The following is a 16,800-nucleotide window of genomic DNA, read 5'->3' on the forward strand; positions in this document are numbered from 1 at the left end:
AGATAGATAGATAGATAGATAGATAGATAGATAGATAGATAGATAGATAGATAGATAGATAGATAGATAGATAGATAGATAGATAGATAGATAGATAGATAGATTTAATTGTGGGTTTCCTCTGTGTAGTTAAACATGTATTATTCTCTATTACAAATTTATTATCTATTCATTACTTCAAATTTACCGTATATTTGGATTCTGCGGATAAGACATGCTGATTTTAATAACAGAACGAAATGAATTTTTGTCCAGCGATTTACTTTTTTCCTTACGTATATACGGATCCAAGTAGTCTGTCAAAGATATAAATCAAACAAATATTATAATGATAATAAAGTAAAGAATGAAATAGAAAACCATTTGTAATCATTAAACATTGATTGAGAGCATATAAAGTAAAACAATACCGTAAACGAGGGTTGTAAAATTTACCAAAAAAAATTCATATTTTATTTGCATAAAAAATTTCAAAAACAACACAGACAAAGTTTCCATGACAAACTAAAGGAGATTTGCATATTGCTGAAAATTTGAAAACATCTATAGATAAAGTGCTAGTTTTGTTCTATGGATATTCCAAGAAATATATAGATTTGATTTACTAGGGATGCCCCAGTAATTAATAAAACATTTTTTGTTCTTTGTTTTTAAATTTAGATTTAACCTGCTTTCACTACCCTCGTTTAGAATGCAAAACAAAATAAAGTTATTACCACAATCCTCTTTACTACTTACTTCTCTCCATTATATTTACACGTCTTTTTGAATCGTAGATTTCATCATCAACTGATACAATAATATAGTCACCATCTTGCAACAGTTTACGATTTTGCATGCAACGTACAAAATCCACCATCGCTATGTGTTCCCCAATAAAAACATAAACTTTACATTTTCACATACAAAAAAAAAAACATTTACATAGAGACAAACATTATATCACCCATTGATTCATCCATCCAGTGGGACAGTAACAGCAAATAAGAAAAGAAAAAATAAAAAAAGATATAGGAAATAAAGGATAAAGTTTGTATGCTTGTTATATAAAAGGTAAAATATTTTTTTTTATTTATTTTATTTATTACAATATCAATAAAATAAACATACATATGCATGTATGTAGGCATGTATATTACTTCCAAACATTTCCATATACATACAAGTAAAATTTACATACATATGTAAAACAGATGGCTTTTTTACGAAATGACTATGGATTTCACCGTATGGAAATTGTAGATTTATGGTCTTATTCATAAACTTTTATCAAAGGTTTAACTTTATGGCAAATTTTCTTAAAAAAATTGTTCTATAAACCTTTGATAAATGTTTATGAATACGACAGTTAATATTTTTATTTTAAAAACATTTGTCCAATTCACATTCGGTGTTGTACGGTTTTATCGTAGTATGTCGTAATTTTTCTATTATTGATTAGTTTTTGTTTCAAAATTTTAGATTTGTGGACTTATTCATAAACTTTTATTAAAGGTTTAACTTTATAGCAAATTTTCTTAAAAAAAATTTGTTCTATAAACCTTTGATAAATGTTTATGAATACGACAGTTAATATTTTTATTTTAAAAACATTTGTCCAATTCATAAACGGTGTTGTATCGTAGTATATCCTAATTTTTCTATTATTGATTTGTTTTTGTTTCAAAAAAATTTATTTAAACAATGACTAACAACGCTGCAACGATACGACATTGATTGTGAATTTGACAATTATTTTTCCTTAGCACAAGTTAAAGAACCTTAAAACAATTTTCTTTAAATATTTTTTTTTGTTTTTCTATAAGGAAATGTTTAATGTTCTTGTTGCTCCATCTAATTTTCTTAATTTTTGGAAAGTGTATATTTACTTAAAAAGGCACAATTACTTTAAGAAACATGACATCACTTACTGCGTGTCGTTGTATAGGTTTCATCAATAATTTTTTGCATTTTAATTAATGTCTTTTCGGTGGGTATATAATCGGAAATTTCCTTAAAATGTGTTATTGTAAAATTTTCAGCCTCCGCCAATTTCTGTTAAAATAAAATAAGTAAATATCAGGTGAGTGATAAGTAAATGAACTTCAATTGAAAGTAATTAATAATTATAATGAATGAAACAAAGAAAACAAGAGAAAATGTATAGTCGGACCTAGCCGACCTACACCAGTAAGTAGTTTTTTACTTTTAATATTATAACGACTTGTTGGCAAAAAAAAAGAGATGTCTATCCTTTGAAAGTTAGTTAGTTTAAAAAGTCTCCATCGGGCCTGTTATGTGCTCCTTAATCAGTCGAATAGAATTTTGACTTTCAAGCCATTTTTAGAAGTGTATTAAGGCTAAGGTCAAAAGAGGCAGTATTATTATGACTTATATAAAATAAATATAACCGATATTTATAGAGATGTTAGAACATTTAAAACAACATGCACACAAGGTTTACCTTGAAACACAGATGGACACTCAGACGGACATAGCTAAATCGACTCAGAAAGTGATTTTGATCCGATTGATATACTTCAAGTACAAACACATAATAACCTACCCAATATAATGGTGTAGGGTATACAAATATGTTTTTGTTTATTTTGGATATTTCTTCTTTTGGCAAAAAATACTCCAGCAACATTTGTTGATTGCAACAACAATTATTTTCTTCTTGTTGTAAGGTTTTTCCTTTGGCATTTTGATGCTGACATAAATACTTTTACATACAAACAAACATACTTCAATGCCATATTAAAGACTTCATATCTAATGGATTTCCAATAATTTAATTTACCAGATGTTAGTAAGTCATAGCAACGAGATAACATTAAGTTTAGCTAAAAATATATATACATTATTCACGTTAAAGTTTGCCAATAGTTTTATTTAAGTTTTCCTTTTTGCCTTTTGTGTACATTACCAGCATAAACTCGGTAATGGTTTCAATGACTAATACTTACATTCTGAAATCATTTTAAAGTACTTTTATAATGACTTACATACAATCAGATAAGTATGTACATACTTTATTTTGAGCGAGTGTTGTTAAGTACATGATCGTATTTTGTATCAGCAGTTTTTTATTTGGTTTTTAAAACAAAACAGCTTTGTAACTGCTTATGTAAGTATTTATATTGTCTCCAAAAAATAAGTAATGAGAAGTGGGTTTTTAAGCTTTTTGACTCGTTACTTTTCAATGTAAGCTTTTTTGGGTACTTAATAGTAGTAAGTAGAATAGTTCAGCATTGTAAGTACTTATATAAGTAGTAATTTTGAAGCGAGCATGGTAAGTACTTGCCTCCAATGAATAAGTAATGAAAAGCGATTTCTAAAGCTTTTTAACTCGTTACTTTTCAATGTAAGCTCTTATTGGGTACTTAATGTTAGTAAGTAGAATGGTTCAACATTGTAAATACTTATATAAGTAGTGATTTGTAAGGAAGCGACTTCTCCAATGAATAAGTAATGAAAAGCCACTTTTAAAGCTTCTTAACTCGTTACTTTTCAATGTAAGCTTTTGTTGGGTACTTTATGGTAGTAAATAGAATGGTTCAACTTTGTATGTAGTGATTTGTAAGCGAGCTACAAATCACTACAACTACTTTTTAAGTAGTTACTTTTACAATTTAATCTTTTGCTGGATATTTAACGGTAGTAAGTAGAAAGCTTCATTAAAAAACAGTCCAGGTTATTGTATAGAATCACAGAAATGAACATCATTTGTAAAGTAAATAGTTTTAGGATCAATTATAGGAATTATCTTGTTTCAAAATTAAAATTTAACTTTTTCAAAAGTTATATTTGTACCCCTCTAATGTATATACATAAGTATGTGTGAATGTATGTATGTGTGTAATGTTAAGTACTTGAGTTAAGAACTTATTGAAGTATTTACGAACAGTCACTATTTGTTTGTTTCTTACCTGGATGGCTCGTGCAACTTCAGAACCCCATACCGGCTTTGAACTCACAACAATGGCGAACTTTTGCCAGTGAAATGCACTCAAGAGACTTATGACACTTTTCGAAACCTAGTGGAAGAGAGAAAAGAAGTAGTGATAATGATTAGTGTTTACAATCAATTAAAGTAGAAAACAAGTAAGAAAGTATAGTCGGGCGTGGCCGACCATATGATACCCTACACCAGTTATGAATATTAAATATGATTTATTTTTCATAATAAAGCATTCATCTTCAATATTCCATTGTTTCGATACATTTAAACAATTTATGGATGAAAAACTAATTTTCTGAAAGAGGCTTTATATGGGGGCTAGGGGCAAATGTTTCATTTGCTGAATTTCATCGCGATATTTGTGTTTATCAGTTAATTTGGGACATTCAAGTAATCTTTATGAAATTTGGCAGGGTCATCAAGAATTCTATAAAACTTAGTTGTGCCATATTTTATCTGTTCTGTTCTATGGGAGCTAAGTGAAATAATGGACCGATTTTAACCATTTTCAATAGGCTTCGCCCTTGGACAGGCAGCCAGACGGACGGACGGACATAGCTTAATTGAGTCAGAAAATGATTCTAAGCCGATTGGTATACTTTAAGGTGGGTCTAGGACGAATATTTTTGTATGTTATAAACATCAGCACAAATCCAATATACCCTCCCCACTAAAGATTAAGAAATCTCACAGAGTGAGTCTGAAACGAATTTATAATTTCAATAATTTTGCTCAAAATGTTAACCTGTATACAAAGATAGATAAACATAGTTAAACTTAATCATTAAGGGGCAATCTTTAGGTGAAGGATTTCGGATTATATTAAAATTAATCTTCGAAAGTTTTTATTTAATACTCAATCTTCTAATTTTGTTTGTTAGTTTAAGCGTACTATGAAGGTGGTTTAAACTTTAGCAAGAAATGCAAAAGTGTAAAACAGCTGATGCAAAAAAATTATTAAAATAAATATTAAAATGTTGGATTTATCAATTAGTATAAATTATGGGGACTACACAATATATTTTTTTGTTTAAATTTAAGTTTTCATTAAATTTCTTATTATATATTTGCAATTGTCTTCTACTTTTTTATAAAACATTCATTATTTTGATAACAAACAGTGACGTTTTCTATTGTTTTGTATGGCAACACTGCAAAGTTTAATCTTGTACTCAAAAACATCAAGGGGAGTTAACATCAGAATCAATTCATTTTTAGGTTAACAAATCTGATTGGCATTTGATTGCCAACTCAAAAACCCGCTCTAAATGAAAACTTAGATACATATTCGCTATAATTCCTACTGTCTACATTTTATAGTCAACTGACTATATTTTCTTATTTCATCCATTTTTTTTTACCGAAAAAACAACCAAAACTTACCTTAGAAGCCGGTGCCAAAGTTCTAGCAAATGTGTGAAATGTCTCTTTATTAGACACAATTGAATCTGAGCATTTCTAAGAATAAGGAAATGTTAGAAATTATTATTTTGATTAATATGTAATTAAGATGTGTGTATGTGTGCGTGTTTTACAGTAAATGAAGTGTGAAAATGTCTGGACGATGCATGACATGTGATTAATTAAATATTATATCTTTGAGCTACAAATAAATAAACAACTGTTATATTTTTAGATAATTTTATACAAAATACATACATACATATTTTTAGATAATTTTATACAAATACTTACTACATATAGACTAAAAGTTGTATATTATTTATGGCAGAATTATTTTGTTAAAGTATTTCTTACTTACATAAATTTTAATAATTTATTACATATTTTAATAGCGCAAAGTTAAAAGGTTAGAAACCAACTTTTTACTCAGCAACTAAATATTTACTTAAAGCTGAAAAATGTTTTTTTCATACCCTTCATCTTCATAAGAAAGTTATTAGTTTGTCATTCATCGGAGTCGACTTAGCCATGTCCGTCTTTCTGTCTGCCTGTGTGTATGTTAAAATCAGTTTGTTGCAGAAGACCCCAGATATCGGTGAAATCCGAATATTTAAGAATTTTATCAGATATACTATAATAAATCTGCTAAATCGGTTCATATATGAGGGAGATATGTGAAAGAATACGAGTCAACCTCTGAAAATTTCATTAAAAATTTAGATTTTTGAAGCATACACGGGGTGGAAATTATAAACGACAACAACAAGAGCACATATAATCATATGGTAGATTTCGTTAATGTTAATGTAATTGCTTCTTTATAAAAACAAAACAATGAAAGAACAAAACAATGATAACATTCGAGTCATTTATGACTCTTCTCTACGATTAAAATGATAATATATGCGATCATATTCTGATCATAAATGATACATTCATCGGGCGAAAATGCTACCCTACCCGCGACTCTTCTAAATGAGTCATTTATGAGCCCCACTTCTGATCAATTATGACTCATTTTTTAATCTTTTTTTGAGTCATTAATGAGCCAAATAACTGGTCATTTTTGAGTTATTTCCGAATCATATTATAGTCATTTTTGAGCCTTTTCTGTTTGTTTTTTATGTTTGTTACAGACAAATACAATAGAACAGAAAACAGTTTTTGATCTACCGACTGCGCGAAATTCAACTACAAACTAAATTTTTGAACAATCATATTTCAAACACCTGGAAGACCTATTTATGATTATTATTGTTTTTCAAATAAATCAGATGTTAAACATTAATTCGAATTATTTAGACTTAGTTTAGTGATCAGTCGCCCAACTATCTTCCGTAGAAGATCATTAAACATATCAAATTATTATAATTAAAGCATAATATAATTTAAATTTCTTTGACAGAAAATCGACTTTATAAATATCACACAAATTCCAATACTTATACTTTTTATTATATAAACGAAATGAGAATTATATCAACTTATTTTAGGCCACACAAAATGTTTTCCTAACCCTTTCAAAAGAGTCTTTTCTGAGCCACATTTCTAATCAGTTTCGACTCATTCCCACTGCTTGAAATATGACCACAAAATAAGTATTTAAAACCATCATATTTTAAACACCAGGATGATCAATTTATGATTGCGATACATTTTGTTATTGTTTTTCAAATATTCACTTTCCAATCATATATGGGGATATGGGGATATCGCTCAACTTATTAATCACTATAATTGTTCCTTATGTAATTGTTTTTGTTTGTAATAAAATAGCAACACTTACACTCAAAAACGATGTCAAAAAATGAGTCAAAACCGATTAGAAATGGGGCTCAGAAAAGACTCTTTTGGAAGAGTTAGCAAAATATTTTGTGTGGTCTAAAATCAGTTGATATAATTCTCATTCCGCTTATTAAATGTATAAGTATTTGAATTTGGGTGATATTTATAAAGTCGAATAATATGTTTAATGATTTTCTACGGAAGATAGTTGGGCGACTAATCTTTGAACTAAGTCTAGATAAATCCAATTAATGTTTAAAATCTGATATATTCGTATAAAAAAACAATAACAAAATATATACCAATCATAAATAGGTCATCCATGTGTTTAAAATATGATTGTTTATAAATGACTTATCCCGACGAATGTAACATTAATTATCAGAAAACGAGCGCATAGCCAAATACACGCATTATATGTAAGTCATTATAAGAGTACTTAAAAGTAATGCAGACGGTTGTTATTGAGAGAGTTAGAACCTATAAAAGAATACTTTTTGGTACTTTTTCATTTTTCAAAAAGTACATTTTTAATTTTCTTTAAAGAAACATGAAATTAAGCATGAAGAAGACAGTGTAAGTGAAAATATATAAAAGAGGACTTTTTGATACTTTTTTCTTCTTCAAAAATTAGTTTTTGAATATTTTTATAATATTGAATAAAGAAACATAAAATTAAACATTAAGTGTCGTAAGTAAATGCAAATTTGTAGGAGAGGATTTTTTGTTTTATAAGAATATTTAATTACAAACACGAGCAAATATTAAGTATAAACTAAATTATGTAAAAATTTTTCTAATAACAACAATCACAGTTTCATTTTAAATACATATTTTTCTGTCATTAAACTATTTCTATTAATATTGTTTTCTTTTATTTAATTCCTTGTGGGAAATGTTAACTTATGTTAAGAAAACTATTTTCCAAATAAAATAACATATATAATTGATATTTGTTTAAAGAAAATTCGAAAGAAAATTAACAAGATAATTTTAAATGAATTTTAAATGTTTAAATATTTAATATTTATTAAGCATAATATTTATTTAATCTACTTATTAAGTGAATTTTACATATTTATTAAACACTACAAACTGTATATCATAATAATTATTTTAATTTAATGTTATTTATTTTAATCCCCTGTTGTATGCTTTAGATGCTTCTCTCTGTTGCAACAGACTTGCAACCATGGGTGGTAGTATATGTCCATATAATTGATGATTTAATTATTAAGTATTTAAATACTTCTTATAAGGAAATTAAATATTAATTATTTTGTTTACAAATTTAATTTAATTAAGAATGGATATTATGAAACATTAAAAAATTCAACAATATATTAGCAGATTTTAATTGTTAATGTCTATGGAACTGCTAAAGCGGTTCATTATAGGTTTAGCTTAAATCATAAGCTATCATACACAAAACTTTTTCATAAATTTTCACATACATATCTATGGGAATGCCATCTTTAATATACATATTAAGTTTTACCATACAGAAAAGCTTTCATTAGTATATGTATCAAGCTATTATATAACCTTTCATAATCTACTTAATGGTTTAATGAAGTTTGTATGACAACTTGTTTTATAAGGCTTTCATTACAGGAAAGCTTGAACTTTCCTGTAATGAAAAAGCTTTACATAAATAAATTGATCTTAGGCTTTTATAGAAGAATTCATATGTAGAGAAAGAAATAAAGTTTGTAGGCTTTTATAGAAGCTTTTATATATAGAGAAAGAAGTAAAGTTCGTATTAAAACTTGTTTTATAAAGCATTAATAAATTGTTATGTTTATGGCGGTAAAAGTTCAAGCTATCTTGTAATAAAAAAAGCTGTATATAGACAAATTAATTTTAGGCTTTCAATAGTCTTATATAGATTTTCCAGGAGGAAATCTATTGTACATATTAAGCTTTTCTATAGTTTTTAAACTCTATGCTTAAAGTTCTATTCAAGTTATAATTATTTACATATATGCTGAAGCTATTACATAAAGGCTCAAGTTTTTAATAGAAGATTATATGGTTATCGCAATCTGTAGTCGAAATCTAAATAAAATTTATAGCTTAAACTCCACTTTTTCTATAGATGATATCTATTGCTTTTAAACACCATAATTTCTATTACGTTTAAACATTCCAATAGAAGAAATAAAGCCTAAGCTTTTCTATAATGCAAAGTTTTTGATTATAAGCTTTATTAAGTAGAGTGAAAATTAAAGCACAAGCTTTCCTATAAAGCAAACGATTTCGAAATCTTTATAAGAGGATGGATAGAAAGTCATCGAAATCTATTGCTAATAAGTTTTGCCATTAAGTAATAACATTGTTTGTAAGCTTATGCTTCACTCTATAAGGAAATTTTTTGTAATTAGCTTTTATTTAAAAGAACAGGCTTCTTACAAATAAAATCGTTATAAAAGGAATCTAAGATTTTTTCTGAAGGAATCTATTGTAATTGAGCTAAAGCTTTTAAAGGAAAATATTTACTAAATAAATATTCTATTGATTATAAGCTTAAGCTTAAAAGCTTGGGCGAAACACATTGTATATAAGCTCGCCTGACAAAGAGCTTTTCTTTAAAATAAATCTAGCTTTTATATACTTGAGTTTTTAGAGACAGATCAAGTTTAAGTTTTTCCGTAAAGAAAAATATTTTGTTTTAAGCTTTTTCATAGAGCTTTTAGAATAAGAATTAATACCTTAATATATAGCTAATAAGAAAAAGCTTTCATAAAAAATATATTGCATTCTTTCGAAACAATTTCAAATTTTGTAAGATTAAACTTTATTGCAAAGAGAGATAAATTCTATTTACATTTCTTTAGAACACATATATAGCTTTTAGCTTTTCTATAGAGCTTTTCTAAAAGCGTTTTTAGAAGAAAATAAAAGTTTTAGGATTTTCTATAAAGCTTTCCTACAAGAGCTTTCAAAAGAACGCTTTCTTATAAAGGTAAAGCTTTTCTTTAGTCCTTTGCTTGTGAGGTTTAGTTTGAAGAGAGATACATTTTTTTTCTTTAGAACACAAATGTAGCTTTAAGCTTTTCTATAAAAGTTTTAATATTCCTACAAGAGCTTTTTAAAGAACGCTCTTCTTATAAATGTAAAGTTTTTCTTTAGTTTTTTGCTTGTAAGGTTTAGTTTGTCTATAAAGTAAAAGTTTTTTTATTAAGAAATTTTATTAAGCTTTACTGTAGAGATAATATATGTATGTTAAAGCTTTACTAAATTAGGAATGTTTTCTTATAATCTCAAGCTTTCTCATACAAAGTAAATCTACTTTGAAATTTGTTGTTCATCATTATTTTCAAGTTTACTCTTAATAATTTATATTACAATTTAATTAATTGTTTTTTTTTGTGAAAACTTTCTTCTTAAAGGTTGCTAGGTATTTATATAGCATTATACTAAGAATATAGCTGCAGGATATTTAGTCAAATAAATCCTTTCCCAAACAAAAGCTTAATATAAAAAACAAATAAAAAAGTTTAAAAATTGAGAAAATTTAAGAAATTTCATAATTTTTTTTTTTTTTGTGGGAAAAACACCAACCAATATCAAAAGATTATTTTCAAATTGTTTACTTATTTCATTAGACACACTCGAATTGGATCTATGAATAATGAATTAAGGATGACAGAAAAAAACCCACATACAAACACTTAAGAAAAAAAAAAACAGGCAAATAAAGTGATGACAAGCATTTGAAAAATTATGAAATTCATTGTTAAAATTTTTATGTAATTGACTAAAAAGTTTTAATAAAATTCTTTTTCTTTTATTCAATAAATTGCATTACACTGTTGTCAACATATTTTACTTTTATTTCTGTTCTTAAAAAATTTAAATATTTAAAAATTATTTCTTTTAAATCAGTTTAATATTTGGATGGATATGTTATTTGTAAGCAAATGTTTGCAGATTTTTAAAATGAAAATCTCTATTAAATTCTAAATAAATGTTTATTATTTCTTTTCTGTTGTTAAATAAAATATGTAACGGAAATATTTGACATTTTGGGTCTGAACACACACATGAATATAGAAATAAACAATTTAACTTTAAGACATTTTTTATGTGAAACAAGTAAGTTATCTATATTCGACGAATCTTAAAAACCCTTCACCATAGTGTGTTAACAACAAGAATAATTTTATAAAACTTTAGCTTAAGGCTCAGTTAGTTTCTACGTTCTGTTCCATTATGAATCAGTTGATTTCTCCTAAGCTTTCGGAAATCTCGTCGTTAGTTTGATCATTTGATTGCTTTTGAGTTTTTTTTTTTTATAAAAAGAACGGAATCAGCTGATCCCTTATACAAATAATACACTAAAGGGTACTTCACACGATACACGATTGGTATAAAACAATAACAAAGTAAGATGAAAACAGCTGTTTCACTTTTTATACCCTACACCACTATATGCGTTTGTGCTAATGTTTGTAACGCATTAAAATATAAGTACTATACCAACCTTAAAGTATACCGATCGACTTAGAATCACTTTCTGAGTCGATGTAACGATGTCTGTCCGTGTGTCCATGTAAACGTTGTTATCAAAGTACAGGTCGCAATTTTCAAGATAATTTGATGAAATTTGGAATACACGTTTGTTTTGACACAAAGACGAAGCCTATGGAAAATTGTTGACTGAAATCCCCGAAAAGGGCTTTTGATATCATAATTATGTATAATATAAATGTATTGCGATGAAAGTTCGCATAACTAAGTTTTATACTAGCCTTGGTGACCTTGCCGAATGATCGGACTTCATTTGACCTTAGCCCTCACACAAAGCTCCTTTCAGAAAGTGATTTGAATATCCGCAATTCATTTATTAGCACTGTTATTGCAATTAAATTTAGCACAGACAGAATCAAGATTAATGCTTTATTATAAAAAATAAACCACATTTAAAATTCATAACTGGTGTAGGGTATCATATAGTCGGTCAAGCACGACTAGACTTGGTTTACTTGCTTTGTATGTGTTTACATAAAAATACATTCCTGATCTTCAAAAAATGAAGAGAGCCATACAACTGTCAAATTTTCCATTCGTATTCTTTCTCTATGTGTGATGGTTTCATAACATATTGCGTTTAGACGATCCCATCCGTAGTCTTCTACACAAAATTTTGACAGATCATATTACTTGTGTTATATAGTATAAAGTCGGCTTAAGTGAGCCTTTACTTAATGTTTTTCAACTCAATCATAACTTAAGCAATAACAACAACAATCTAAATGAACACACAAGAAACAAACATACATTAAAACGCACGTTTGTTCAATAAAGGGTCCTTTACACAAACACACTTTACGTAAGTAAAGAAGCAAAATGAAATTGGAAATAGCTGTTTTCTTGTATGTATTTACTTAAAAATACATCACTGATCTAATGCGACAAGCTTATTTTTTGAATCATTTCAAAAAATGAAGAAAGTCATCCAACTTTCAAATTTTCCATTTGGATATTCTCTCGATGTGTGATAGTTTCACTAGATATTGCGTTTAGACTATATAATCCATTCACTGAACTGTTAAAAATAACTTAACTAAAAGCCGTGATACACGGTTGTCAGATCTTACAACGTTGTCAGTAAAATGTTCAGAAAAAGTATAAAAATCATCTGAACTTACAATTTTTCTTTTGCAACGTTATCGCAAAAAGCATTACAGACAATATTGGAAGATAAAATTTGTAAGTTTAAACTGGTATTAGAAATTTTCTGCACATTTTACTGCCAACGTTGTAAAATCTAAAAACCGTATATGAATTGTATCCCAAAGATATCTGGGTTCTTCAGAAAGTTGTTTTCAATAGACACACAAAGAGACACATAAATCGAAAGACGAACAGACAGACGGATGGACGGACTTGGCTTAATCGACTAAGTTATCTATAGGGATCCAGAATAGTAGATTTTACAAATGGAATGACAAACTTATATACATATACCCTTCTCTCGAAGGTTAAGGGTATCAAACATAAATATTTTTCTTCCCTTAAATATGCATAAGTTAACAGTGGGTACAGATTTCAGTTTTACTATTTGCTTCAATGATTTCTATAGAATTTTCTATATAAATCCAAAAGAGAAAGAGAAAAACATCTGATGATACTTTTAAAATTTGCTATAAAAAAGTATTTCTTTTTTTTCGAAATATACGAAGCGTTACATAAGAATAACAAAATTACTAAAGAGAAATGGAATCCAAATGTACTTTAAGGGCAATTTATACTATTGGACTTTACGTATACAAAAATAAGAGGTAATTCCATTCCTTATTTTAGTCAAGAGAATTAAAGTTGTATGATTTTGTAGCGGAACACCTTTATTTATACTTTATTATTTCCATATATACTTTAACTATTATTTTATACACATATTTGCTAATGAATGCAACCGTACACGTAATTTTCCGTTACTGATATTTCAACTAAATGCAACACTACACATATTAGAACGAACACTACTATTGAATACAACACTACACATATTATATTGTAAAGTACATTTGGTGACAACTATGTTGGAATAGATAGAGCTTTTTCGTTGAGTTAAGTTTTTTCTTGTTTTAACGATCGTTTGTTTAATTGAAAGCTCTTGTTTGAGAGTATAAAAGCAGCACCCTCAACGACAACAGCTCATTCTATTCTTGTAGGTTGGTTTGTGCGGTTGAACAACTAGTCTTGGTCGCTATGCAAACTTCGTGACGGCTTTAGCTGTCGTTGTTTGTGTGTGTGGAAATTACTAGTTGAATATTCTAAAGTTGTTGTTGGTCGCGATAGTGGCCGCAATTACTAAGAATTATTCAAACGTTCATTCTATTCTTGCAGGCAGTATTGTTGTAAAATTGAATAACTTGTGAATGTGAATTAATTGGAATTAAATAAGGATACTTTTAAAATTAAAATAAAGACTTTAAATTATTAAAAATAAAATCCCTACAATTTATATTTTTTTTAAAAATAGCAAAGTTAAAAGTCCAATATTCTATGCTATTCTTATCGTCCTGAAAACTCTTCTAAATCTGCCATTTCTATTGCCATTTACCTTATAGACAATAAAATTATTTTATTTACTTCTGAGTGCCAATAAATAATCCCACTTGTAAATTCTTACTAAATTTTAATATTATGGAAAAATGTAATAATTAAAATTTTAAAAATAACAATAAAAAGATATATGTATGTATGTTCGGTTGTACAGAATTTACATATACACTTCTTCATAGTGTGTTAAAATATGGGCATGAAATGGTGTCTTAGTTCTACATTTACAAATAAAGTTTTTAAAAGTGTAATTAGACAAATTCTAGCTTATGCAACTGGTAGAGTTCTTTAAATCGACTTTCGAATAATCGACTTTTTGTCGAAAAAAGTCGAAGTCGACTATTTTGTCCAAAAAAATCGATAACTCGACTATCGTCTGTGAAAAAAGTCGACTTTGTTAATAAAAGTGGAAAAAAATCGAAAAGTCGTAAAAAGTCGAAAAAGTCTAAAAAAGTCGAAAATAGTCGAAAAAAGTCGAAAAGTCGGAAAAAGTCGAAAAAAGTCGAAAAAAGTCGGAAAAACGTCGGAAATATTAAAAAAGTCGAATAGTCGGAAATAGTTGAAAAACGTCGGAAAAATTAAAAAAGTCGAAAAATCGAAAAGTCGGATAAAGTCGAAAAAAGTCAAAAAAAGTCGAATAGTCGGAAAAGTCGAAAAAATCGAAAAGTCGACTATTTATAAAATTTATATATTCGAAAAGTCGAAAAATCGACTTTTCATATAATGCAAAACTAACTAAATACAAAAGGTCGAAAAGTCGACTTTTCGTTTCAACTATAGAACCCTTGCAACTGGTGGACTGCGTTGGACAAAAAGTGTAATATCAAACTACTTCATGCTGCTTGAGTAAAGGTGGTGCCATGTGTACAACTTCAACTAAGGCTCTAAAAACGTTGCTAGATATTTCATCCATATTTCACCGCTCATAACTTTAGTCGAACTGCACAAAAGCGATTATAGGACACGTTATTAATGTATACTGGACACATTGGAAGTTTATACACAATCATCGGACGTGGCTGATCGGCTACCAGACACAGAATATGTCGAACCTTTGTAACGCTTATCCCAGATAGAATATCTTGTTCAAGCGAAACGTTAGAGCATATACAAGCAGGAATCCATTGCTACACGTATGGCTCTAAATTGGGTTACAAGGTGGGACCCACAAATAGAAATATACCATGGCACCTCACTAACACTGATACCTAGGAATTACGACCAGGAAGCTGAATTTCTGAATTTCTTAACAACAATAATTCAGAGAACATTTTGATTCATGAAAAGGAAAGCGCAATTTTTAAAACCATTTTTCTTTATTTTTGTCATTCACAAACGAAATGACAAACTTATATATACAAAGGGTGCCAAAATGTTATATTCAATCAAGTTCGTATTTATTTTTTAATTTCTGGTTTCAATACACATTGAATATATTTGTTGTGTAGTACATAGTGTCCAGACTTCATACTTATGTCCCTAAACTTTATGAATTTTCAAGTTAATTGTATATGTTTTACAACAATAGATTTTACTTTTTACTTAAGGTCCTTTCTCCCTCATACTTCCTTATCTAAAGTAAATATTTTTTTTTAACGTTTGAGTAAAATGTTTAGAAAAATATAAAAATGTTTTTAAACTTTAAGTTAAAACGAAAATGACGTAATGTACAAATAAAATAACAAGAATGAAAAGCATCATATAAAAAAAGTTGAAAACAAATTAGACTATTTGATACCCTACATAGATGGGCAGACTGACAGACAGATGAATTAGAATTTCAACTAGATTGGTATATTTAAAGGTGAGTATATGAGAAATATATTTGTATATTCAAATATGATTCATGTTTTTTGTTTAATATTTTTATGCGTATTATTTCAAGAACTTTTAAACAGATTCTTATTATTTCAAGCTCTGAATGAAAGAAACGTTTTGTAACTAAACTTGTGATATCTGAGAGACTGTTAAAGTAATATTAATACGATTTTGTTCCAGGAAACTATTAAGTACGAAAAAAGGAGGACTAAAAATAGTGGGCGTGACAGCCTCTATAAAAATTTAATAATAAACTTTGTGTTTGTGATAATTTCTAAGAGCTAGAAACTGTTATAGACAACATTCATGTTTCTAAATGCAATATTGTAGGGAATTCAAAATAGTACCTTTTGTAAAACAAAAAACATTCAAAAAGTATTACGTTTATAACGAAAAAGTACCAAGAAGGCTTTAAATACTTAATTTAATGTTTCCAGGTTCATTATTATAGAAAATTTAACAAGTACCTTTAGTAGATAGAAAGAGTACCAAGAAGTTCACACTTCTAGATTCAATACATCAAAACATTCATGTTTCAAAGTTCAATATTGTAGGGAATTCAAAAAAGTACATTTTGTAAAACAAAATACATTCAAAAAGTATTATTTTTAGAACGAAAAAGTACCAAGGAGGCTTTAAATACCTAATTTAATGTTTCCAGGTTCATTATTGTAGAAAATTTATCAAGTACCTTTTGTAGATAGAACGAGTACCAAGAAGTTCACGTTTCTAGGTTCAATATGATACAAAATCCTAAAGGTACTTTTGGTAGAACGAAA

At 27.8% G+C, this 16,800-nt stretch overlaps 1 protein-coding gene across 1 annotated transcript in view; it reads right to left on the reverse strand.

Moving 5' to 3' along the window:
- Positions 1–16,800, reverse strand: part of LOC111688747 (guanylate cyclase 32E) — a 60,683-nt gene that overhangs the window by 17,088 nt on the left and 26,795 nt on the right. Inside the window, exons 4-8 of the mRNA XM_046946958.1 lie at positions 5,327–5,401; positions 3,912–4,019; positions 1,911–2,034; positions 739–888; positions 187–296 (exon numbers count right to left, since the gene is read on the reverse strand). Of these exons, the coding sequence (XP_046802914.1) occupies positions 187–296; positions 739–888; positions 1,911–2,034; positions 3,912–4,019; positions 5,327–5,401 (567 nt within the window). The remainder of the gene's footprint in view (positions 1–186; positions 297–738; positions 889–1,910; positions 2,035–3,911; positions 4,020–5,326; positions 5,402–16,800) is intronic.

This window comes from Lucilia cuprina, chromosome 2 (assembly GCF_022045245.1).
Source record: "Lucilia cuprina isolate Lc7/37 chromosome 2, ASM2204524v1, whole genome shotgun sequence".
Classification (NCBI taxonomy): domain Eukaryota; kingdom Metazoa; phylum Arthropoda; class Insecta; order Diptera; family Calliphoridae; genus Lucilia; species Lucilia cuprina.